Raw genomic sequence first — 24,800 nt, 5'->3', positions numbered from 1 at the left:
TTTGCAATAAATTATTTCAAAACAAAAGTGGAGCACAAAGAACTTAAATATTTTTCCTGAATTGTTTGATTTGCAAGAACAATGTACAAGAAAGTAGTCAAATCTTTCGCATCTAGCATAACTATTTGAATACAATAGAAAGTAGTAAAAATTATAGGGTTGCAACTCGGTGCCATCATGATTAAAATCTATTTATGAGTTCCAATAGAAGAACAGCAGCAGAATCTTTGGCCTTTTTGATACTTGGCATAGGATCTCCCACGCATTCATCTGTCCAGCCTCTATCAGTAGTATTCACGCGTGCAGCAAATGTAAACTGCTTTGCATAGGGCCACCCTCGTTCACAAGCCTAAAATTGCAAGTATCAAATTCTCAATTAGCAATTTATCACATGATTGACTTATATGCATCTTCAATATGGAAAATGTACCCCTTTTTTTTTTTTTTTTTTTTTTTTTTTTTTTTTCCCATTTATTGTTTCCTTACTTATAGAATGGCATGGGCCAATTTCTACGAAAGCAGATATCATTCAACATTTGTCTCGTAAGTGTTTGGCTCCCATTCTTCTTTCTCTTCCCATTTTCATCATCGCCCTCCTTAGCTTTCTTCCCATTTTCATCGTCGTCCTCCTTAGCTTCAGCCATTTCCTTCTCTTTCAAAGCAGCAAGTGCATTTCTTGCGGCTAGTTTCTGTGCCATCTTCGTTTGTGGATTCTGAGCAATTCCTATCTGGACACCATCAAAAAAGACTTCAACCGTAGCCATATTTCCACTTCTACTTTGTCTATATTCCAGGAGTTCAGCCTGTTGCCCGCATCGTTCCTGCAGCTCACGCACAGGATGCATTGGGAGTGTATCTGGGGTAACCATTGGATGCAAGAGAGGTTGAAACACCTGGAGACAATGAGGTTTCAAAGTTGAGTAATTTCCTATATCATTTCTTGTTATTCAAATCCCAAAATGGAAGGACAAAAAAGAGGAATGGACAATAGAAAACTTGGTCTCTTTGCTGAAACCAACCTTCCAAACAACTGAAATCCCACGTCCACTGTCAAGAAAAATGGCACCAGCAATGGATTCAACAATGTCACCAAGAACTTTAGGAGCTTTACAGTCACTCAGACCAAAGAAGTTGAATCCTGGCTTTAACCATTCGTTTTGAACTTCTTTCACAAAGTCCTGAATCTGCACACAGAATCCAAAAATCATGTCACGAAGATGACATATAAGCCACTGACTAGATTTAGGGAAAGGAAACTATGGCCAGGCCACACAGCTTCCTTCAATACATGTCAACTGTTTAACAAAGGCGCTTTGAAATTCATTGAATTGGTGATCCACCATGGTCCAATTTGGTCAAACCAGCAATTAGAAGCCTTTGATAAGAAATAATCCAATGGCATAACGCTCAAGTATAAAAGAATTTTTGATGAGTAAAAAGATTGAAAAAAAGCTTCTGTCATCAAGTATAACGCTTCCTTGCGGAGTTTAGAATAGAATGGAATGGAATGGAATGATAGTAAATGAATGAATGTATTTAAAGAAAAGGAATAGAAAAGAGAAGAAAACCTGTTTTTCAAGAGCGGGGGAGGCATGGCGAAGGTGCACATGGAGATTATTTTTGACAGCAACACGTGCAAAATATTCGTTGTTTACAGAAGCAGCTCGCAGATCAGTCAAGCGGCCCGTGGGAAGATGTTTGTAAAGGAAGAAGAGATGCCTTGTTATGAGATCAGCTAAAATAGCATCACCGATTAACTCCAAACGCTTATAGCAGGGTAGTCCAGAAGACGAAGATGATGATGGCTGTGAACCGTGAGTAATAGCTTCCACCAAAAGTCCCCTGTTATTAAACTTAATGTTCAAAGCACCTTCTAAGGCTTCAAAATTGATACTTCTAAGTATGTCCTCGGGAACATTAACATTTGATGTGCTGCACTCCATCTCCAACCCCACCAGCCACCGAAATCAAAGCTTAGTACCACTGAAACCACCGAGAGAGAGAAAGAAACAGAGAGAAGAGACAGAGCAGAGAGAGAGAGAGAGTGAGGAGTTGAATAAAATAAAATAAAAAAATTTATGTTTATCCTCAGTGAACAGTGAGCTTAGGATTGGGACAAATTCCGGTACCTATTTTACCAGCCAAGCCACTAACCGGTCATGGGTGCTTAAAATTTGGATAAAATATTATTTTGCTTCTTAAATTTTATTAAAATTTTGTTTTTTACCCCTAAATTTTAGGAAGTTTATTTTTCATCGTTAAACTATTAAAAATTTTATATTTCATTCTCAAATTATTGAAAATGTTTTATGTGTAGTAAAGTTTATTTTTCATCTTTAAACTATTGAAAAAGTTCTTTTTTCATCCTTATTTTTGTCTCTATACTATTCAAAAAACTCTTTACAAAATTTAAGAATAAAAATATAACTTTTTTAAAGTTTAGAAATAAAAAACAAACTTTTAATAAAGTTTAGGGACCAAAATAATATTTTATCCTTCAAATTTTTTGCCCAACTGTTAACAGATATATAACCCTACTGTTTTATGGGTTGTAAAAAATAAAAACACAAATTTTAATGGAGTGAAAGAGGAAGAGAGAGAATTAATTTGCTTATATTATTTGTTGGTATAATTTATATTATTTTAATGAGTTATATGTAAAATATAAACTGGGATGTTAGGCAAGGTGAAAAATAGGATGATAACAACTTTTAGCAATAGCAATCCAGGTAAACCAAGGTTTGTGCATGTGTGGATGTAAAATAGCCATTTAGAGGGTTAAGTATTATTCACAACAAAATATCTAAAAAGTTTAGCTTTTAGCAACTCAAAATACTACTTTATTTATTTTAATATCTTACTTTATAATCACTCAACATCAAAAGTTTTATTTTAACATTTAATACATTAAAATAATATAAACAATACAATAAAATAATATATCCAACACAATAAACAATAACCACAACCATCAACACATTAAAATATTATATTTTTTAACAATCCACATTAAAAAATTATTTCTTTTGTTTTAAGTTTAAGCTACAGTGAGCTACTAGATACTCACTTTAGCTCTGAAGTCAATTTTTTTTTTAGTATAGCTTCTTTGCTGTAGAAACAATTTTAGGGAATTAGTTACTAAATTGACTTTTTTGAGAATGCTCTAACCCTCAATGTTTAAGGTAATTTGAACCTATGATGTCTCTCTTGAAAAACACAAAGATGTGCAAATTGAGTTTCAAGATTCTTGAACAACCTCAGCTCGTGGTATATTTATGCATACATTTTCATTGTCTCTCTTTTACAAATAACTATCTCATGCATCGTATATATGCATCCCCCTCTCGTAATGTGTGGGGTTTATACTCTATAGCAGTATGGAACACACTAGCTATGAGGAGGAGAATACATATATCCAATACATGAGATACCTTCTTCTCTTTTAAAATGTATCTTTCATCCGACTATTTCAACCATGCCTTGTCTTACTCCCAAAAGATCTATATAAATAAAGAGTAAACATTCGATCAGGCTGTGGCGTAAAACTTTACGCCAGCCAATAGGAGGCTGCCACATCATCATTTAAAATATCTTGTCTCTTTCTCTCTTACTCTCTCTCTCTTGTCCTCTCCATTTCACAAGTCTCTCTCTTCTCTCTCTTTTTTTCTTTCTTTCTCACTTGTTCTCTTCCTCTCTCCAACCCTCTCACCCATACCTTTCTTTCTCCATCTAAAATCAAATCAAATTAAAAGCTTCAAAGCCATTAGCCCATTCCCTTCTCCCTCTCAACAAAGCCAGAGATCTCACTACACAAACCCAAACTCAGATTTACTAAACCCATATTCAGTGTTCACCACATCCCACCCGCCTAACACCACAGATCCACCACAAACCCAGACCATGGCCACAGATCGACTGCAACTCCTCTAATTCGAATTTCCTCGTCTCAAGCCTGACCCGTAAGGATCTAGCCTCGCATTGTCGCCGCATTGTGTATGAACTCGTTCTAGATGTAATCAGCCAGAGTACATTTCAATTGCTTTCCAACGAAGATTAAATGTTGTTGATTAGGGGGATGAATTCTTCATCTTGGATCTTCTCCTTAACTTTGTTGATTGAATCAGAGCTTTCCACCTCCAAATGGATGGTATTTGCCAGTTAGGACTTTCACAAAGATTAGCTTTAACAGAAAAGGGATGGATCTTTGTAAGAGAAAGAGTGAGATTTTGATCAGAGAATGGTGGAAGAAGACATAGTTGATTCAATTGAGATGAAGGGGAGTTGAATTCAAATGGAGAAGAGAGGCATCGGTGAGAGGGAGAAGGGGAGGAGCTGATGGCCTTGAAGCTTTTAATTAGATTTGATTTTAGATGGAGAAGAAAGGTATGGGTGAGAGGGTTGGAGAGAGGAAGAGAACAAGTGAGAAAGAAAGAAAAAAAGAGAGAGAAGAGAGAGACCTATGAAACGGAGAAGACGAGAGAGAGTATGAGAGAAATATACAAGGTATTTTAATTGATGACGTGGCAGCTTCTTATTGGTGTTTTACGCCACAGCCTAACCGAATGTTTACTCATAAATAAATGGCCACTCAATATGAACTGCATAACAATTCTTCATTGTTACCTCTCGCAATTATTATATCTAATTTTCGTATCTCTCGCCCTGAATTGAGCAACAAAGTTCTTACATTAACTGTTTTGCATATTTTATCAAGCTTTTCAATTCATGTTTTTCAAACAAGTATTTTAAGGAAAAATCATGAAAAGATTGAGATCCATAGTCTAATAATAATTAATAACTTGTGCAAAATGAATGTGCCAAGAACCTTGTCGCACAGTGACATGATATAAACTCGTGCAACAAATGTTACATAACAATAACACACAAATACGATCCAAAGTCACTTTTTTCTCCAGCTAGCCAAAAATATCTGCAAGCTTCATTTCTTACCAAATTGTTGACAAGCGCTACAGGTTTACTATTTTCTTTAATAAAGTTGGAAAAAAAATATTTAAATACAGCAAATCGACAAAGGAAGAGGCAACTTCTTGTAAAAAACAGGGTGCCTCCTGTCGAATATTAATGGTTAGACTTAAACATGATATTTCAACTGCAAAATTATAGGGTTGTAACTTGTAACTCATTGCCATCATGAGTACAATCTATTTATGAGTTCCAATAGAAGAACAGCAGCAGAATCTTTGGCCTTTTTGACGCTTGGCATAGGATCTCCCACACATTCATCTGTCCAGCCTCTATCAGTAGTATTCACGCGTACAGCAAACGTAAACCGCTTTGCATGTGCAGGGCCACCCTCGTTCACACACCTAAAATTGCAAGTATCAAATTCTCAATTAGCAAATTCTCACATGATTGACTCACTTATATGTATCTTCCACATGGAAAATGTACCCCCAAAAAAAACCATTCATTGTTTCCTTACCTATAGAATGGCATGGGCCAATTTCTACGCAAGCAGATATCATTCAACGTTTGCCTTGTAAATGTTTGGCTCCCATTCTTCTTTTTCTTCCCATTTTCCTCATCGTTCTCCTTAGCTTCAGCCGTTTCCTTCTCTTTCAAAGCAACAAGCGCGTTTCTTGCAGCTAGTTTCTGTGCCATCTTCTTTTGTGGATTCTGAGCAATTCCTATCTGGACACCATCGATAAAGACTTCAACCGTAGCCACATTTCCACTTCGACTTGCTTTGTATTCCAGACCTTCAGCCTGTTGCTGGCATCGTTCCTGCAGCTCACGCACAGGATGCATTGGGAGTGTCTCTGGAGTAACCATTGGATGCAAGAGAGGTTGAAACACCTGGAGACAATAAGGTTTCAAAGTTGTGAAATTTCCTATATCATTTCTTATCATTCAAATCCCAAAATGGAAGGACAACAAAGAGGAATGGACAATAGAAAACTTGGTCTCTTTGCTGAAACTAACCTTCCAAACAACCGAAGTCTCACGTCCACTGTCAAGAAAAATGGCACCAGCAATGGATTCAACAATGTCACCAAGAACTTTTGGAGCTTTACAGTCACTCAGACCAAAGGAGTTGAATCCTGGCTTTAACAATTCATCTTGAACTTCTTTCACAAAGTCCCGAATCTGCACACAGATTCCAAAAACCATGTCATGAAGATGACATATAAGCAACTAACTAGCTTTAGGGAAAGAAAACTATGGCCAGGCCATGCAGCTTCCTTCAGTACATGTCAACTGTTCAACAAAAGGTGCTTTGAAATTCATTGAATTGGTCCACTATGGAATTTGGTCAGACCAGCACTTAGGAGCCTTTGATAAGAAATAATCCAATAGATGATTCAAGTATAAAAGAATTTCTGCCATCAAGTAAAAAAGAATTTAAAGGCTGTAAGCAGAAAGAAAACCTGTTTTTCAAGAGCACTTGACCCATGCCGAAGGTGCACATGGAGATTATGTTTGACTGCAACACGTGCAAAATTTTCATTGTTTACAGCAGCAGCTCGCAGATCAGTCAAGCGCCCCGGGGGAAGATCTGTGTATGTGAAGAACAAATGCCTTGTTATGAGATGATCTAAAACTGCATCACCGACAAACTCCAAACGCTGATAGCAGGCTACTCCAGAAGATGGTCGTGAAGCATGAGTAATAGCTTCCACCAAAAGTCCCTTGTCATTAAACTTAATGTTCAAAGCACCTTCTAAGGCATCAAAGTTGATACTTCTAAGTATGCTCTCGGGAACATTTGATGGCCTTGATGTGCACTCAATTTCATCGGCATCAAACTCCACTTGAATGCCAATCCATTTCATGAGGTGATTAGCAGCAATTTTCCCACCTTCAACATAATAAACTCCAATAAGTGCTTCAACAACATCTGCAAGTGTCTTGCTGGAGAGGACTCTATATGAACTCGAGTCACCCTCAAGCTCACCATCTTCCATTTCATCATTTTCATATCCATCAATGCACTGATCCACCCCACGTTCAGTCTCGGTAAGTGATCCATCCTGATCAAATAAGGATGATTCTCCATCCTTGGTATCCTCATCAAAGACAGGCAGAACCCCAGGAGCAGCCCAACGAGATGGAGCAAAGCGGTCTGCTTGGATATATGATTGAAGCCCTTTGCCCAATGCAAACTGATACAAAACCATGTTACTCACCTTTTGTTGTCTCATCCTAGTAAGCTGACCCTCATGTTTCTGCGGGTATCTAAGAAAAAGAAATCGACTAACAACCCATTTCAGGTAAGCATCTCCCAGAAGCTCTGCTCGTTCATAACAGAAAGTCTCCTGGCATGAAGCAGCAGTCAAGGCTTCCAAGATCTGTAGATAAAGGAAGGCTGTCAGTTAACAAGTAGTAAATAAGCATTTTAATTCAAACATCTGAGATCAGAAAATACCTTTGAAGCAGGGACAGGATAGTTTATTATATCTTTAAGCTGAACTGCAAGTAACATGCTTTCAACCCTCCTCATTATAGAGGGCAATCTCTGGGCACCACGAACAAGTGATCCAGGAAGTGGGTGTACTAAGCACAGCTCTGGAGGAAGGAACACATAGTATGTTTTGTCAAGATTCTCTTCAGTTTCTCCTTCATGTCCTTCACAGATATAACAAACTCTATTAGCTCAAGAAGCATCAAATTTTTAGCAAACCTTACAAGGCAGGAAAAGGAGAGCATACCTTCCTTGTGTTCGAATCGAGGGGACAGAAGATTCTTACAATATGAGACACCACGTCCTCTAATTAGGGGTTGGTGCTTATACATCAGCTCAACTCCATACCTATTTAGAGAAAACCCAATAGCCAAATGCACCTTTTGTTGTGCAAGAAGAAACAGAAAGCTTTTCTAATCTGTAAGGATTCATAAACTATTGCCAAATATGAAATGTGTGGAACAAAGACTTATATAGCCCAACAGTTACACCTGACAATAGTCAACTGTATCCTCCACAAATTAAAATTAGCTTTCCTCTTCTTCAGGCACAACATCTGAGGTGCAATGTGGCTAGTTGGTTGATAAATTAGAATCAAACAATTTCTAGACAACATGGGAAGAGGGGGAGAAAATAGGGATTCTTTTCTTTTTATTGTGGGGGAAGGGGGGTGTTCATAAAAACAAGTTGAAAGAAACTTAAAGGCAGACAATTTGAAATTGAAACATTTATCTTACTTTTGCTTATAGTAATCAGCATACGAGCTGTACTCAAGAGGACCAAGATAGCCTTCTTTCCTTGGGAAAGAATTCTCTGCAGTCATCTCATAGCGTACTGAATCCACATAAAACCTCTTACCCGAGTGAGCAGCTGTTAAAATTCTCCCAACTAAATCCTCTGCACTCATACAACCATCAGCCATCATCAATTTACCTTTGGTCAAATCTACATGCTTTGGCAATTCCACATCCTCCCGACTAGGAACCAATCCTGAAGCTTTCACAACATCAAACTGTGCCACAGCTCCTCTGATTCCATATGTGGGATGGGATTTCTGTCCAAAAGCCATCCCATGACGCAATTTTCCAAACCCATACTCCCTTCTGTCTCCACCAAGTGTCCTCTCGTTTGTACCAAGATAAACATCTGGTCGAGCTCTTTGAAGGGGATTATTCCATGCCTTTGTATTAATAATTTTTTCAATCAGATCCCAATCAATTTCTCTCATAGGATCTACAGACTTATCGCTAACCACGGGGACAAACAAATATGCCTTTGCAGGATCCCAAGGAGTAGTGGAAGGTTCAACATCCACATCCAGTACAATGCTCATCAATCTCACATGAAAACTCTTAAGGGATGCCAACTGCAAACCACTCAAAGTAGGAATAGCATCAGTAACTGAATATATAAAAAGTAAAAATGGTTTAAATAAACTATACTCAATTGGGTAACCAACCTGACTTTCAGTCATATCTATTGACCCCTTGAAGACAAGCGATGCCTTTGTAGTCATGGTTCGAGCGATAAATAGATCCATCGACATCGATAACACCTAATGACAATAAATGTTATCAGTGAAAAAAAAAAAAAATGGATTCACCATACAAATGACACATGAAAAGAAAATACCTCTGCATCCAGCCCATTACCAAAAAGTACTGCAAAATCTGAAACTTGAGTCAAGAACGGATCTTTTGAAGAGCCAAAGTTTTCACATTGAACGGCATACATATTAAGATGAAGCAAATTTGAGTCGTTACAAACATCTCTTCCAGATAAAATCCATTCTCCCTGAAAGACCAGAGACAGTTAAGCAAGTATGCATTTTAAAGATAACCATTATAGAAAAAGAAACCTCAAACATGGTTGTTAGAATAATAAAATGCATTATATGTGTAATACAGAGTCCAATGCAAGTACAATTTTGTTAGATATAGTACACAACACAATACAAAGCTATAATTGCAATGAAGTTAAATTAAACCATTTGGCTTTTTCAACTGATTCACATAATCATTTCACATCCCTTTGAAGACGCTGTGTGAATAAACTTTAATTATGAGAGATTATCTATTGCCCTCTAATGTTTTTGATACCCGTTCTCAGCTTCAACATTTTTTTTCTCTACAGGAAACATAAAGAAAATTTTTTCATGACCTATTTACTTAAAAGAGAATCACTTAAATATAACCTTCCAAGAAGTCAGAAGTTCTACCTTTTTCAGTCAAAAAAAATAGAAGACAGAAGTTGAAAAACACTTTGTTTTTGCTAGTTTAATATTACAAATTGAGAAAATGGAACTTGAAACTAAATAAAAAAAATTAGTCATAGACCACAATATGGTAGTTTATAGTTTATAAAATTATGCTGTTACAACATATGGCTACCGTATGGTTCATGGTTTTTCTTCCCAGCCCACCCCTCCCCCAACACCCCCCACCCCCTCTCCCCAGGTAAGGATAAACTTATTATGTTAAAACTTTGTGGAAAGTTAAGTTTCTTAAAATTAACCTTTGATGAACCACATTATCATGAAATGTTTTATTAGATATATTTCTTAGTTTTCATATGTCCCTCTCTTAGTTATCACGTCCTTTTGCCTCATCTTCCCTTCTTCAAATGTTATACAAATCTGGTGAATTTAATCATAAGCAATATGATACTACTACCAGACAAGATAACAAAATATATAAAGTTCTACACGCAACACCATCAAAAGTGGAACTCTTTTCTCAGCCACTGCAGTAATTTTTACCGACAAGAACTAAAATATATCAGAGTTAAAAATTCACATGGGTAGTTTTTTAAGTTGCCACATAGTGGGTTCAAGGAACTTTCCTCCAAATTCTGTCCTTCCTAAATATACTGTATACAAGATTATCAACTTTGATAGGAAAACTGTGATTCAGTTATTAGATTTATACTAACAGACCCTCTTTGATTGGTCTCGGTGTTGGGGTTTCTCGGATTGTTCTACCCTTATGGATTTTCTTTCGTCTATTAGAATAGCTTAGTGGCTACTTGTGTCTATTTGCTTACCATATTGTTTTTGTTCACTGCCGTGAATTCTTTGTGATTTTCTTGCTTTTCCTTCATTAATAATATTTTCTTCTTACTTATCAAAAAAAAAAAAAAAAAAAAAAGATTATCAACTTTGCTAGGCGCAAATGCACAAGATTAAAGAGAACTTATCATTTTCTTAACTCTAATGAATATACAAAAGTTATCTAGTTTGCTAGTCATAAAAAAAATATTCAAAAAGAATTTTAGCAACCCCACTAAAGTGCTAGATAACTATTTTTCATAAAGTACAATTCATCAATTATCATATCTCTATTAAAATTTTAGCAATTTGAATAAAATTTTTATTAAAAAAAATCTTCCCTATTCCAAATACTATAACAAACCAAATCACCATTATTTTAATGTAATTTTTCAAAAGAGAAAAGAAAAATCTCTCCTATTCTTTCAAGCGCTATTATCCATTACATTAAATCTTCCATATCTGGGTTTTATTTCTTTATTTTTTATAAGTAATAAAAGTTCTATTGATGATGAAAAATACTTTATGTTCACAATGACGAACACAAAGTAACTTTAAAAATTACAAAAAGATCAAAAAAGCATTCATTTCTTCCATATTTAGGTATTACTTTAAGCAGTATTATAAATTTAACATTTTGAGTCTCAATCAATGTTGACAGACAATTGAACATGAAAGCAAATAATAATAAAAATCTGCAATTTCCATGTATTACCGGTCCATAAATCAAACTTATTACTCATAACTGAATAAAAAAAAAAAAACAAAAAAAGAGGTAGATTTTTTAAAACAAATACTTTTTTTTTGGGGGGGGGGGGGGGTGCGGGGTCACCTAGGGCAGCTGTGTTTGGAGGGCCACACTAGCCAGCTGGCCAATATTCTTTTCTTGAGGGCTCACTGGATCAACTCAAAGATAAATAAATAAAATTTAAATTTCAGGGAACGCCCCCTAGGGACCCAAAGAGGATAACATAGCTCTGCTGCTGCCTAAGGCCAATCTAAAGCTTAGGCTGCAATACCAACAGTTTATGCCAAATGTAAATAAACTTCTGCCAGCTTGAGGACCAAGAAGACTTTGCAAACAGAAGATAAGTTAGAACTTACAATAGCATTGGCGCCAAAATTGTAAAAATAGAGGATGTCACAGCACAGATATAACCCACTATCTATACCATCAGGGGGTTTTTTTTCCCTCTCAATTTGTAGAAATTCAATGGCAATTAATTGTCAGTGTTCTGTGTGGCAGGGAAAAAAAAGGTGTCCTTTTACAGTAAAGGATGGTCTTCATTTAAGCTTTCATTTTGCTAATCAGAAATACACCCCCCAAGACAACAAAAACGCCTTGACTGTGTGATTGCAGTATTAACTAACCTTAAGAACATCGGCCACGCCTTCGGGATAGAACTCTCTATGCCTAGCTGTCCCAGGGAGTGGATCTCCTTCATCATTCTGATCAACCTTTTCTCTTTCTTCCCCACTTCCCTTGTCTGGCAAGAGCATGTCAGTAAATGCTCCCATCTCATGCAGCTTCTTACAAGCAGCCAAGCAAACAGCCTGCAGAATAAGTAGATTATAAACTATCATTAAATAAGACTCGGAAGAAGCTAACATGATTGCAATGAACTAAAAGCTTGCCTGCTGTGCTAGGCGCATTGAACTGCATACAGGACCCTCAAGTTTCTCAAATGGTGCATTACAGGGCAGTTGAAGCTTGCATGAATATTCAGTGGGACCTCCTGGCTTTTCATGCTTCTCCATAATAAACTCAGGACGAAGTATTGAATATCTGGATAAAAGATGAAAAAAATCAAGTAAAAATTTGATCTTACTAATAACCCTAAACATCAAGGAATATAGTATGTAATATTTGTCATAGAGTGGTGAACAAAAAACCTGTCACTGGGTAGTTGAGAGCAGTAGAAATGAACGAGTCCAACAGAAGAATTTAAGCTTACAACTGCACCAGTTGACTCCACCTGGTAAACTGTCCCCGGAGATGAATCCACTGAAATTAACCTCGAAATGTCTTTAATATGACTAAGGTCAGTTCTCTCTATCGCTTCTTTCCGCAGAATCTCCTCACTATTCCTAGCATTCCTTAAGAATGCTTCATGTGACAAATTTCCCCTAGAGAGAGTACAAAAAATTGAGCTCTTACAAATGCACAAACATTTGAAAGATCATAAATAGATTACTAGTACTAACAGCAACACTGAGCCAGACCCAACACAAGTACCATGTGAATAACAATACCAAGAGAAAACATAGACATTTGAGTTTTTTGGCTGGACTATACTGACATTGGGAAAAGAGCAGACATAAGTACCTCTCAACCATCAGGATGTAATCAGACCCAGGCTTTCTAGCACGGCCCCTAGACTGAATGTATGCCAAGACAGTTTTTGCGAGGTCAAAGCGAATGACAACATTGCACTGTCGAATATCAAGTCCTTCCTCAGCAACACTAGTAGCAACTAACAATGTCACCTAGAAAACAAGTACAAGAATTTGTGAGACGCAAGAATATCTAATCATGAAAAATTCATCTTTTATGTAAAACAGTTCAATGAGCATAGAATTCAAAACATACACGACCATCCCGGAATTTGGCAATTGTGTCCTGCATTTGGCATGTCCGCATTTCATGACTATTGTTGTGACCTATCAAGCTTGCACATTTAATAAAACTTAGAGATGGAAGCTCTGCAAATACCTGCATTCTTGGAAGAATATAAAAATATACTGTGACAAACTTGGAAAACTGAATCAATAAATGCAAAGAGAAAACCATGTATTAACATATCAACCTTTGGAAGAACTAAAGCAGAAACAACTCGCTCAACAAAAATGATTGCACGGAAATCTTCTGTCTGCTGGTACTTGAGAAGTATTTTAATCAGTGACTGCACTTTTGGCGTCACTTTTCCATCAGCAACAGCAGCACCTATTATCACATCCACATGCTCCCCACCAGATACAACTACAAGTACACCCGTTTGGAAAAAATAATGTCAATATATTTATCATATAAACACCTGGCAATTCAGAAACGCATGGACAGAGAGACAAGTTTGCTATGTTGGCCAGTCACTTGGACAACCTGGCATATATTTAAAGCTCACCTGGATGGGGCAAACATCCTTTGAATGCTCAAACACATAAGAGCACCAAAAATATATTTCAAGTACAGATGAAGATAGTAATTTAACTACAATAATCCAGGATTTAATATAATCAAAAGTCACTACTTTTTACCATATTCAGACATTCCCAATACCAAAAGTACATTATCTAGTCTCCCAACTTATTATTTGTCTCTTTTTACCATCCCTACGCATGTGGCTAATAAAATTGAGAGGTTGCAAAGGGATTTCTTGTGGGGGGACTCCAAGTTACATTTGGTGGGATGGGCCAAGGTGTGTGCACCTTTGAAAAATGGTGGGTTAGGAGTAAGGAAATTAACTACTTTTAATAAAGCCTTACTAGGGAAGTGGTTATGGCGGTTTGGGATTGAGGAGACAAGGCTTTGGAGAAGGGTTGTAGCTCTCAAGTTTGGGGAAGAATGGGGGGGATGGATGCCCAAGCTAGGTAGAGGGGTGCATGGGTGTGGCTTGTGGAGAAGTATCCGTATGGATGGGAGGATTTTAGCAAGAATATTCGCTTTGAGGTAGGGGTGGGGGATAGAGTGAAGCTTTGGACAGATCAATGGTGTGAGGATTCTCCACTTCAATTGACTTTTCCGAGGGTGTATGGGATTGCATCCAATAAAGAGGCATCGGTGGCCTCTTCTCTTGAACGGTTGGGGTTAGAGGAGCGGAGAAGCTGGGATGTTCATTTTACTTGGGGACCAAATGATTGGGAAATGGGTGGTGTGGATGATTTTCTCCGTACCTTGGGCTCTAATCTACCTCCTACTGAGAACGGAGATCGTATGCTATGGAAGTTGACAAAGAATGGAGACTTTGATATTCGTTCGTTTTACAATAAGTTGAAAAGCCCCTTGACCATTATTTTTCCTTGGAAAGGTGTTTGGAAGGTTAAGGCTCCTCGGCGTGTTCCCTTCTTTGTGTGGACTGCTGTATGGGATAGGATCCTTACAGGTGATAATTTGAGGGGAAGAGGGTTGGTTTTTGTCGACTGGTGTATCATGTGCCATAGTAATGATGAGACGGTGGATCATTTGTTACTACATTGTGGAAAGGCTTATCGGCTGTGGAGTTAGGTGTTTAGATCTTTTGGGTTTTCTTAGGTCTTGCCAAGATCAATTGCAGATACTCTATTCTGTTGGTGGAATTGGCCTGGGAAGCATTTGCTAGCATTTGGAACTTAGCTCCATTATGTTTGATGTGGTGTCTTTGAAGAGAGCGAAATAGGAGGACGTTTGAGGACATGGAAAGTTCAGATGACCAGCTATTGGCCTATTTCAGTGGCACTCTGTTTGACTAGTTTAGGGCTTGGGGACACACCTCAAGTAATTCTCTCCCTATGTTCCTTGGCTCTCTCCTATGTACTTAGTATCTTTTCCTTTCTTTATCTTTATTCTTTTTCTTTTCCCTTGGTATTTTTCTCACTGCCTTATGTTTTTCTGCATAAGGTAATGTTCTTGTATATATACCTTTATTACCTATCAAAAAAAATTTTACTGAATGATTATATCATCTCTCTTTTGCTCTGAGGTAGAGAGGGGGGGTGGAGAAATCAACATATGTTGAGATCAGCATTAGCTACCCAACATCTTAAATGTCTATTCCATTTCATCACAAGTCAGCAATTACTCACCATGACTGTCAGGAAGCTCTCCCTCCTCAATCTCATCAGCATCAGTCCCATTCTGAGCCACACCACTTTCTAAGTCTTCAGCTTTTGTATCCTTATCAGAAACAGCCCCCTCAGATAATTGGCATTGTAAGAGGGATACAACTTTGTTCAGGTAGGATTCTTGAAACTTGACATCAAGCTGGTAGTTTGCCCTCTCATCATTTTGTAAAGCAGTCAAAAAAGATTGTGCAACCTGCAAAAGAATAATTTCATGTAGTTGACCAAGAGTAAATGACTAATACAGCTTATACTTGTAAGAAAACGGTACCTTATAAGCGCACCACTGACCCAGTTCACCAAGTGCATAGTTTATAGCCCTCAACTTTTGAATTAAATTAGCAGCCCCATCACATTCTGTCCTTTCAGAAACACCATAGACTTGGCGCAACTCCTCCTTGGCCCCGGCATCTCTAGCACCCATAAACTGCCATTTACTTCGTCTACAACTCGATTTTGCAGCTTCTTCAACTTCAGCTTCCATTTGTTTTATCTGTTCATGTAGGGACCATAAGCTAGCTGCTTTGTCATACTCCACCACAACTTCTGAAGGCATTGGCACATGTTTCTCAAGCTCTTTACGGTCTTTAATGGTACAAACTATGGAATCTAGTTTACTTTCAAGATTACGAATCTTTATTGCACAATCTACTTGGCTGGAGACACCTGAATAGATCATATCATGGGTAGCAAAAACATGTTGTGTAAGACATGTGAGAAAAAGGAAATCATAACTAATAATACAATCTAAGTTGATGAGAAGACCCTCGTAAGAATTTTAATAGCTTAAAAAAGAGGAACATAATGATAGAAAATGAGACCATTATTGTCACAGAGAGAGCAATTACCCTTTAAGTTAACAGGAGAAGCAGTCATTCCAAATACAGATGGCCTCTTCTCCTTTTGTGTTGTATGATAGAACTCAGACATCACTAAAGAATATGGATGTTTCTTCACAGCATGATGACACTCATCCAGAATAAGGAGATTAATTGCTTCCATTTTTATTATACTGTGTCTCAGAATGTTCAACAGAATTTGAGCTGTCATCACCAAAACCTGCAGCAAGAATAAGCAATGGGGTTAACTGGTATAGAAGCAGGCACCACCCGAGTTACAAGACCAATAATAATAATGAAATCAATTATAACAACATAAAAACCTTCTGTTTTTGATGCAGTAATCTTTCAATGGTAACACACATTTGCCATAAATTTTTTTTCCAGATTCTGTAAGAGTCCCATCACACAAGACCGACACATATTCGGGGCATCAATCACGGCCATGACACGCTAATAAATCTAATTTTGCAGTGAAATTACAAATGCTTGGTCAAATTGTGATGGAGAGCAGATTCTATTAGCACTTCCTTTGGAACCAATTCATGACTGAATTAACCTTAAATTCAATTCAATTAGTCAAGATAAAATGAATTGAAATTTAAACTCATATTTTAACTCATAAATGAATTGATGAAATGAAATTTGTAGATTGTAAGCCCAATTTATGTGTTTGGAATAAACAAGAATTGAAAAGGAGTACAATTGTAATCAATTTTTTGTGTGTGGGGGTGGGGGGTGAGGCACATAAGATGAATAGCATTGAATAAAATGACACCATACTACCCCTACTACATGTTGATTTACAATCTAATTTTGTAAAAACCAAATATAAGTTAAAAATTTAATCATTCATATATGTTTCTTAACAAAATTTGAGAGAGAGAGAGAGAGAGAGAGAGAGAGAGAGAGTAGAAAGGAACATATGTTCTCAAATGCTAGTATGTAATATGTGGGAGTGGAAAAAGGTAGAGATATTTTGAGTAATTGATAAAAAGAGTCTTACAACAAGAAATGAATCAGAAGTTGGACCAAATCTGATATAATTAGGTCCATTGTTAGCCAATTCACATGAATTCTAAATCATTTCAAATCATATAGGGAAGTTGTGGTTCCAAACATATGCCCTCAATTTGAATTCAATTCATTTTGGTACAAAACACATGAATTGGACTAATTTATACAAATTCAATTCATTTTAGAAAATTCATGGGTTTTCAAACACGTTATTAGCATATGTCTCAATCATATTGAACACACTAAGACAGACACCATCAAGGCCTACATTGTGGCATGATCAACTTGTAACTTAAGATTATGCTTAACTGTAGAACACATAGTTGTTGGACAGTGCATGCAAAAACAGGAATGGCAACAGGGCAATGCAGGGTGGGATCAGGGCCCCATCCCCACCCTGTTCTCTCTGCGGGACAAGAGCGAGGTGGATCGGGGACAAAGCAGGTTAGAGGTATTTTTCCATCCCTACTAAGGTGGCTTTTCAACATTTATAAGGTAGAAATGAAAGAGTAAGGGGAGGCATAGTCATATGAGTGCTAAAAGAGAGAGAAACCAAGGGTTTTAAGGGATGGTAACAAAAAAATAGATTTTATACATAAAAAAGATTAAATTTTATATGGGTCTGGTTAATTAAGCTTTCTATTTTTAGAAATATTTTCTCGGGAATTGAAAAAGCTGTCATTACTTTTTCAATTCTCGAGAAAACTTTTTCCAAAAATGGAAATTAATATGTGACCTAAGGGCACACATTAGTAAAATCCATTTTATATATATGGGGCAAGATGAGGCAGGGCAACAAAACCCGTCCCCGCCCCATCACCTCTTTGGGGCTAGGAAAATCCACGCAGGACATGATGAGTCAAGCAGTGTAAAGAATTTTTGCCATTCCAACGCTAAATGGCCAAATAAAGATTCACGTGTAAATTCTCAAACCTGATGCTTCCCATGAATTTACTAAGGGAGCTATGTTGGCATCAAACACATTGACCCACCTTCAAGATTCAAAAATTTTAAGGCCAAAATTTAAACCCGCTCTAAAGTAAATCAATTCCCATGAATCCCACCTAACCTGGATTTCCAAGAAAGTGAAAAACAAAATTCAACTTTCATCTCCTCAAAGGAGACAGCCATAAGAGCCCTGGATATCTGACAGTTGATGCCAAGAACATATAAAATTCAAACCTACTAAATGTCCCTTTAAAACACTCCCTAAAGGAGATTCATAGAAATGAGAAGAAGAAGAAACAATGCCAAACAAAGAATTATCTCTTCAATTTTTCACCAATTCTTTCAAACCACATATCTGATGGATGTCAAGAATTGCCCCAACCCATATGAAGCTTGCCCGTATCACCCTCACAAAAACACCAAACACTATTTCCATGAGAAATCAATGTTTCACAAAGTATCACAATATATTTTCAAAAGGAATACTTTTTTGATAAGTACCCAAAAGCAAATACTTCTGACACAATGACCAAGAGAAGTCTAATGCATGAACATATAATCAATCATCTGACCATTTTTTAACACAAATGCAGTTTCAAGCTGAGAGCTAAACAAGAAAAAAACCTTCTAGAGTGCAACTTCTCATTAGTATTTGTCCCACTGTGCAACAGTGTTTACACCACAACCTTAATCCTAGGGGAAACTTTGCCCATCCAAATCAATCAGCAAGATAGGGGACCAGCCATCAGTCACTAAACACCAACACCTATCATCTAGAGAATAATTGGACAAATAAACATCATGCAATGCTTAGAGAAGAGAACTAGGCTCGCTATTTCAAGGTAACATAAGTTTCCTAAAAAATTTTGGTCATGCAAAATGCCACCAATATGGTGAACCCAAAGATCACAATTATGCCCTGCCTCTAAGGAGATGAAGGAATGCTTCTTTGGAAGGACTGCCTCCCCACAGGTTCTCCAATAACCAACAAGTTCTCCTGTATTACATTCATCACATTTCATCTTTAATCCATATACTCATACTTGTTTTTTATCAAACGAGTGCCAATTTAAACTTGTCAAAACATATGTAATCATTTTAAGAAGAAAAAAAAAAGTACTTTGATTTTAGGTCTAAAATCATATAATAAGCTGCCAGATGATTGATAAAGTAATAATTCATTACAAAGCACAAAAAGGCACAACTCTAGTACATGGGAAATATACGAGGCAAAAATCAAAAAAGAAAACGCTGCTAGATTATTGTCATAGGCAAGCTTGTGGAGATCAGTAGTCCAAATCTTCCCTCCCCACCCACTCTCCTTGTGGCCAAAACTTACTTATCAACCCTTTCCCTCCCTCCACTCAACATTAAACTTGAGTGAAATTTTAGCGGTGGAAAATTAGTAATGACATGTTTGTATACTGAAAATTACTGGTAGTGGAAGGCAAGGACAGATCAGAAAATATTTTTGCTAGGTAGAGGAAAGATCAAAAATATATAAAGAAATAAATAAATAAACAAGGGAAAGTAAAGTTTTTATTTTTTCTTTTTAAATTGGTATGTTAAATCGCGCACCCATTTTTGAACCCACAACCTCACCCTCCACACATTCTTATAAAAGCAGAATGTGCCATTTAGGCCATATCTCACAGGCAAGGGAGAAGTACACTTCCAAAGATAGCTTTAGCACTCAGCAAAAAACGAGGCAACAAGTCATCATACTGAACCTACTTATCAAGAGACATCATACTGAATCTATCATAGTATTGAAAACTAAGAGTTTTTATGATTGACACGGCACACCAGATTACAACCAGATCTCCTATTTCCACTGGTCCACTCTTGGATCTTCCCACCTCCATACCCCCCTTCATTGAGGGAATACACACAGACAAATAATTTTTCTTTTAACAGGACTCACTCGTTTACTCTTAATTTGGGGTTGGGTAACACTGTCTTCTACTCAACAACTTGGGCTGATGATTTCACAATCTTGATATTTGATAAAATCCATATCCTATGGGCATTAAAATCAATCTCATTTGCATTGCAATAATTAATTTGTAGGCCTATAAACTTTTTTTTTTCTTTTCTTTTTTTATAAGCCATTTTTGTATTGAATAACAAAATTTTTTACAAAGAATAGGAGGGAATCACAATCTTGATATTTGATAAAATCCTTATCATATGGCCATTGAAATCAATCTCATTTGCATTGCAATAATTATTCTGTAAGCATATAAACTTTAATTTTTTTTTTTTATAAGTCATTTTTGTATTGAATAACAAAATTGTTTATAAAGAATCTGAGGGAAAGTCTGAGTAAAAAGGCTACATACTGAACTATATCCACTAAAACACTAACATCTACAACACTAGAGGGTGTACACACATCTATGGACACCCATTAAAATAATTATAAACCAGATTTTTTTCTTGAGATTTATTTGAAAGGCAAACCTTGGTGCACAAAGTACAAAAAAGAAACACTAAAATAGGTGTCAACATCAAATCTTCTCTAAAGCCCTCATTATTTGTACACATGCTATGGACACATACACTGCTACAATAGCACAACAATGCCATTTACACTGTATCTCATTGTGATGAAAGAATTTTCCTTCCAACAATTAATCTATAGCCTTCTAAAGTAAAATTTCTACAATCAATAACTTCTTCTCCCTTTATATGTGTACATAATTTGCTAGTATTTTAAAACAACACAACCGCACTCTTTCTCCTGTATATGGCAAAGATTTCTTTTGCAAGATCATTAACTCTATAAAACAGAGGATCCAAAGGATTCATTTTTAAATATTGGTAAGTAGCCACAATCAAATCACTTATCTTTCAACAATCGAAGCTAACAACTTATTCAAACCGTTGCCCAAGTAGTAAAAACATTATAAACAGCTAGTCAGATAATAAATTTATAAATACGTCATGCAGAGCAGAAATAATTAGTTATTCAAAACATTATAAAATTTTCAATACTATAAGTGAATCACATCTTATCAAAGTCAGAAAGTTCAAAAGATACCTGTTTTGATTCAAACTCACGCTGCCATCTTCGAGCATCCCAGAAATCTTGACCCATTTCGCCACAATAATGGCCCACTTGAAAACCAGTTCGCTCACGAATAACTTCAGCTTGCTGAAATCAGTAAAAGCATGACAGCAATAACAACATCAACTCATTTTGCAATGAATATACACCATCATGGTTAAGTTGCTAAAAGAAAAATAGCCTCCAAAATAGACTACCTGATAAACTAGTGGCACTTTAGGAACTAAAAACACAGCAAGCATTTTCTTATTCTGCCTTTGTAAATCGTTGCAGATACTTTTGAGAAGGAGAACAGCAATGAGTGTCTTCCCTGCCCCTGTTTCGAGAAAAGCTATTGTATTTCTGTTCTTTGCCTGTTCAAGAACATCCAATTGATACTGTCGAGCATGTTCTTCAGGGATTTTTTCCTTAGGCTCCTCAGGTTTCACCTCATCCTTTCCATTACATTCCTGGTTTTTGTCATTAGCCACCTTCCCCTCTTTGTTACGTTCAGCTTCCCAAGTTCCTACGCGAAAAACTAACTCATTCGACCCTGTCCTATCCCTCTCCCAAAAACCCTTTGCCTCCCTATCCCTCCAATCCCTATCTCTACCATCTCTCCTATTACTATTATAATGTTCTCTCCTCCTACCATTATCCCTATCCCTCCTATCACCGTCATCCCAATCACGCTGCGACCTCTTCCTACTAGAACCTCTCTCCCTATCCTTGTTCTGATACTGCCACTGCCCTCTACTCGAATAAGGCCTGTCATTCTTATAGTTACCAAGCTTAGCCCTTTTGCTACATCTCTCCTCACTATCAATACTCCCCCGCTCCCTCGACCACTCACCACCTCTATTCTCAACCTTTTGCACTCCATCTTCCCTGAGGGAATGGACCAATCTCTGCTCTCCATTCCCATTATCAGCTTCATAACGCTTACAATCTCCATTCCCATTCTCCACCACTTCTTTGGATTGCTCAATTGAGCCCTTCTCCTCCCCCTCAGCTTGAACCTTGGACACCCCAGATATCCCATTCTCATTCTGGAACCAGCCATCCCCAATAGGACAATCCAGAATTCCATTCCCAATGAGAGTGGAATTACCATTAGCATTAGCATTAGTACCAGAGACTGGAGGGAGAGGGAGGCCACTACCATTCTTGATACTATCAAGGATGTGTTCAATTCCACCAAAGAAATCATTGTGGGAAATATTATCCACGGCGGAATCAGGAACAATAGAAGTATCAGCGTCGAAATCGGCGAAATCACAAGGTATGTCCTCATAGGCATCCAGCCAGTAAGACGGTGCCCTCACATCCTCACCCCCTAAACCCTTACCTTCATTCTCCATCACTCTCTACCTCTACTATTCCTATAAATATAGATGCCAAATTCCAAGCACAACACAATATAAATATATAGAAAACTGAAAACTTTCTTATAGATATAATTTCAAATACAAAAACCAAAATCCAAAATCTCTCAAAGGAATACTGAAAAAAACAAAGTGAACAGAACTGAATGAAATCTGCTTTGTTATGGAGATAGATAGAAAGGCAGGCTTATAAAGATGCTGTATGTGTGTGTGTGAGAGAGAGTGAGAGAGAGAGAGAGAAAGAGAGAGAGAGAGATAAAGAGAGATTAGCAGAGAGAAGGAGGTGGATAGACCGTACGAAACACGCAAAAGGGGTTTAAGGGTTAAAAGAGAAAAAACCAAGAAGAACAAGAACAAGAACAAGAACAGAAACAGAAACAACAACAACAATAACCCTAAACCACAAACTTTGGTGTGTGATTCTTTTAGATTCCACGGTCTATCAACTCCTCCTATTCTGCTCTCTTTTTTTGACCCCCCTCTTATACGTTGCTTTTTTCTTCTTCTTTTTTTTTTTTTTTTTCTCTCTTCTCTTCTCTCCTCTTCTTTTTCTGGGTATTTTCGCTCCTGCTACTCTGCTTTTCTCTACCTGAGAGAGAGAGCGCCACACAGCAAAGCAAAGAAAGTGATGCGAGAAAAAGAAACCTGAAAATTATAAATAAAAAAACCCCTTCTTTTATTTTTTACTTTTTTTTTATTAAAAACACCGAAAGTTTTAAAAACAGAAAGATTCGGCTAATGGGTCCTTTTATAGCACACATTAAATATCTGTTTTGAACAAATTTTGATAAATAAAAAATAAAAAAGTTATTAAAACAGTAAATTATTTTTTTATTTTTTTATAAAAAATTTTTAAAATAAATTATTAATATATACCTTAAGTTCACTCGTTAATAAATCTCAAACCAAAAAAACACAAATGTAAGTTTCGTTTGGAAATTGGTACATAGTCGGTTTGTTACATAGGAACAAGTTCTCAAAAAAGGTTGCTGTCAACGTAGATTTCATTCAACCAACCAATTAACGACACGTGTCGCATCAAATTTCATTTCCGCGTCTCTAATTTTGTTTTTTCTTACGTGGCGCATTTTTAGTGGCTTGTCAGAAAGAGTGTTCTATACGACCGTGATGGTGTTAAAGTTTAGTTTTTTTTTTTTACTACCTACTAGTTACGATAGCAAATTGAAGTACATTGACACGTGGCATATTTTCCGACAGCAGGAGAGCCTATCAGTTTGCGCCACTCGTGCAAATATGGAATCCAGCGTAAGTAAAATCTTTTTGGATTTTTATTTTTTAACCCAAAAAAAAAAAAAAGGACAAGATAATTCGCTCAAAAAGTCAAATGTGGTACAGAACATTGTGGACCGTCGGATTGGTTTTTATTCCGAGGTTGAAAGGGCGAATAATTTTATCCTATTAAGATCTTCCCACTATGGGGTTTGGTGGCGATGTATGTATCGCATCATGGTGTTTGTGTGAATTTTTTGTTTTTGTTAATTTTGTTTCTGTTATGATTTTTCTAATTCATGAAAAATCTCTTTCTCTTTTTAAACAGAAAGATGAAATTCTTGTTCTTGATCATAAGCTTTTTGTTTTTGGATTCTGTTTGGAAAGATCAAATCAATTTGTGGGTCCGTGTCTTTGTACAAACTACAAATTATACAACAATAAAATCTAGGGAAATTTACACCATGTGTGGTTAGCACTAGAGAAAATAATCATTTTAGGCTGTTTCTTTGGGTTACACCATTTTTTTTTTTCATTTTTTTTCCCTTTAAATCCATAAATTTACTCTTATAATCTTGGAAGGTTTTGATTTTTTTTTTTTGTAAAATTACTTTTATATTATCATAATTAGTTATTAATTTATAATTTACAATGATAAATTTAAAAAATTTAAAAAAAAATTATCTCCTTTCTCTTTTCCTCTCCATCTAAACACGCATAAAATAAGTATTTTCTTTCCCCTTTTATTTTTCTTTTTTCCCTCTATTATTCTTTTTCTTTTCCTCTTATCTTCTTAATTTCTTTTCTAAAAACTTGAACCTCGACTTTACCTCTCATAACTCATAAGCATTTATACATGCAGAGTAACATTGCACTAAGGGAATGTTTGGTTCGTATGTAATGCACATTATAATGATGTGATATTAAAAATATTTTATTTTATTTTTTCTAATATTATCATAATTTAAAATTACAAAATATATCATATTATATTAATCTCATTACCTTCTTAAACAATGTAATATTATATTATCATATTGAAATTACA

The 24,800-nt window shown here is 36.5% G+C and overlaps 2 protein-coding genes across 2 annotated transcripts; both read right to left on the bottom strand.

Moving 5' to 3' along the window:
- Positions 1-28: 28 nt before the first annotated feature.
- Positions 29-2,066, bottom strand: LOC112036651 (endoribonuclease Dicer homolog 1). Its single transcript, XM_024069479.2, is given in 5 exon segments — positions 29-327; positions 330-349; positions 487-893; positions 1,020-1,184; positions 1,569-2,066. Coding segments are annotated over 5 exon segments (1,113 nt in total). The 5' UTR covers positions 1,944-2,066; the 3' UTR covers positions 29-181.
- A 2,851-nt stretch (positions 2,067-4,917) lies between these two features.
- On the bottom strand, positions 4,918-23,179 carry LOC112036653 (endoribonuclease Dicer homolog 1). Its single transcript, XM_024069481.2, has 20 exons — positions 21,356-23,179; positions 21,132-21,245; positions 16,133-16,343; positions 15,556-15,950; positions 15,249-15,480; positions 13,277-13,449; positions 13,060-13,182; positions 12,796-12,956; positions 12,363-12,596; positions 12,105-12,255; positions 11,841-12,023; positions 9,056-9,217; positions 8,883-8,978; positions 8,161-8,789; positions 7,671-7,771; positions 7,388-7,587; positions 6,390-7,310; positions 5,944-6,108; positions 5,444-5,817; positions 4,918-5,327 (listed from the first exon to the last, which is right to left on the bottom strand). Exons 1-20 carry the CDS (start codon positions 22,496-22,498, stop codon positions 5,150-5,152), a joined length of 5,946 nt encoding a protein of 1,981 aa, XP_023925249.1. The 5' UTR covers positions 22,499-23,179; the 3' UTR covers positions 4,918-5,149.
- Between the last annotated feature and the right edge of the window lie 1,621 nt (positions 23,180-24,800).

The sequence above is a fragment of the Quercus suber genome, unplaced genomic scaffold (genome assembly GCF_002906115.3).
Source record: "Quercus suber isolate HL8 unplaced genomic scaffold, Cork oak 2.0 scaffold_351, whole genome shotgun sequence".
Classification (NCBI taxonomy): Eukaryota; Viridiplantae; Streptophyta; class Magnoliopsida; order Fagales; family Fagaceae; genus Quercus; species Quercus suber.
The sequence above is the reverse complement of the archived record's forward strand: the minus strand, read 5'-3'. Positions and strand labels throughout refer to the sequence as shown.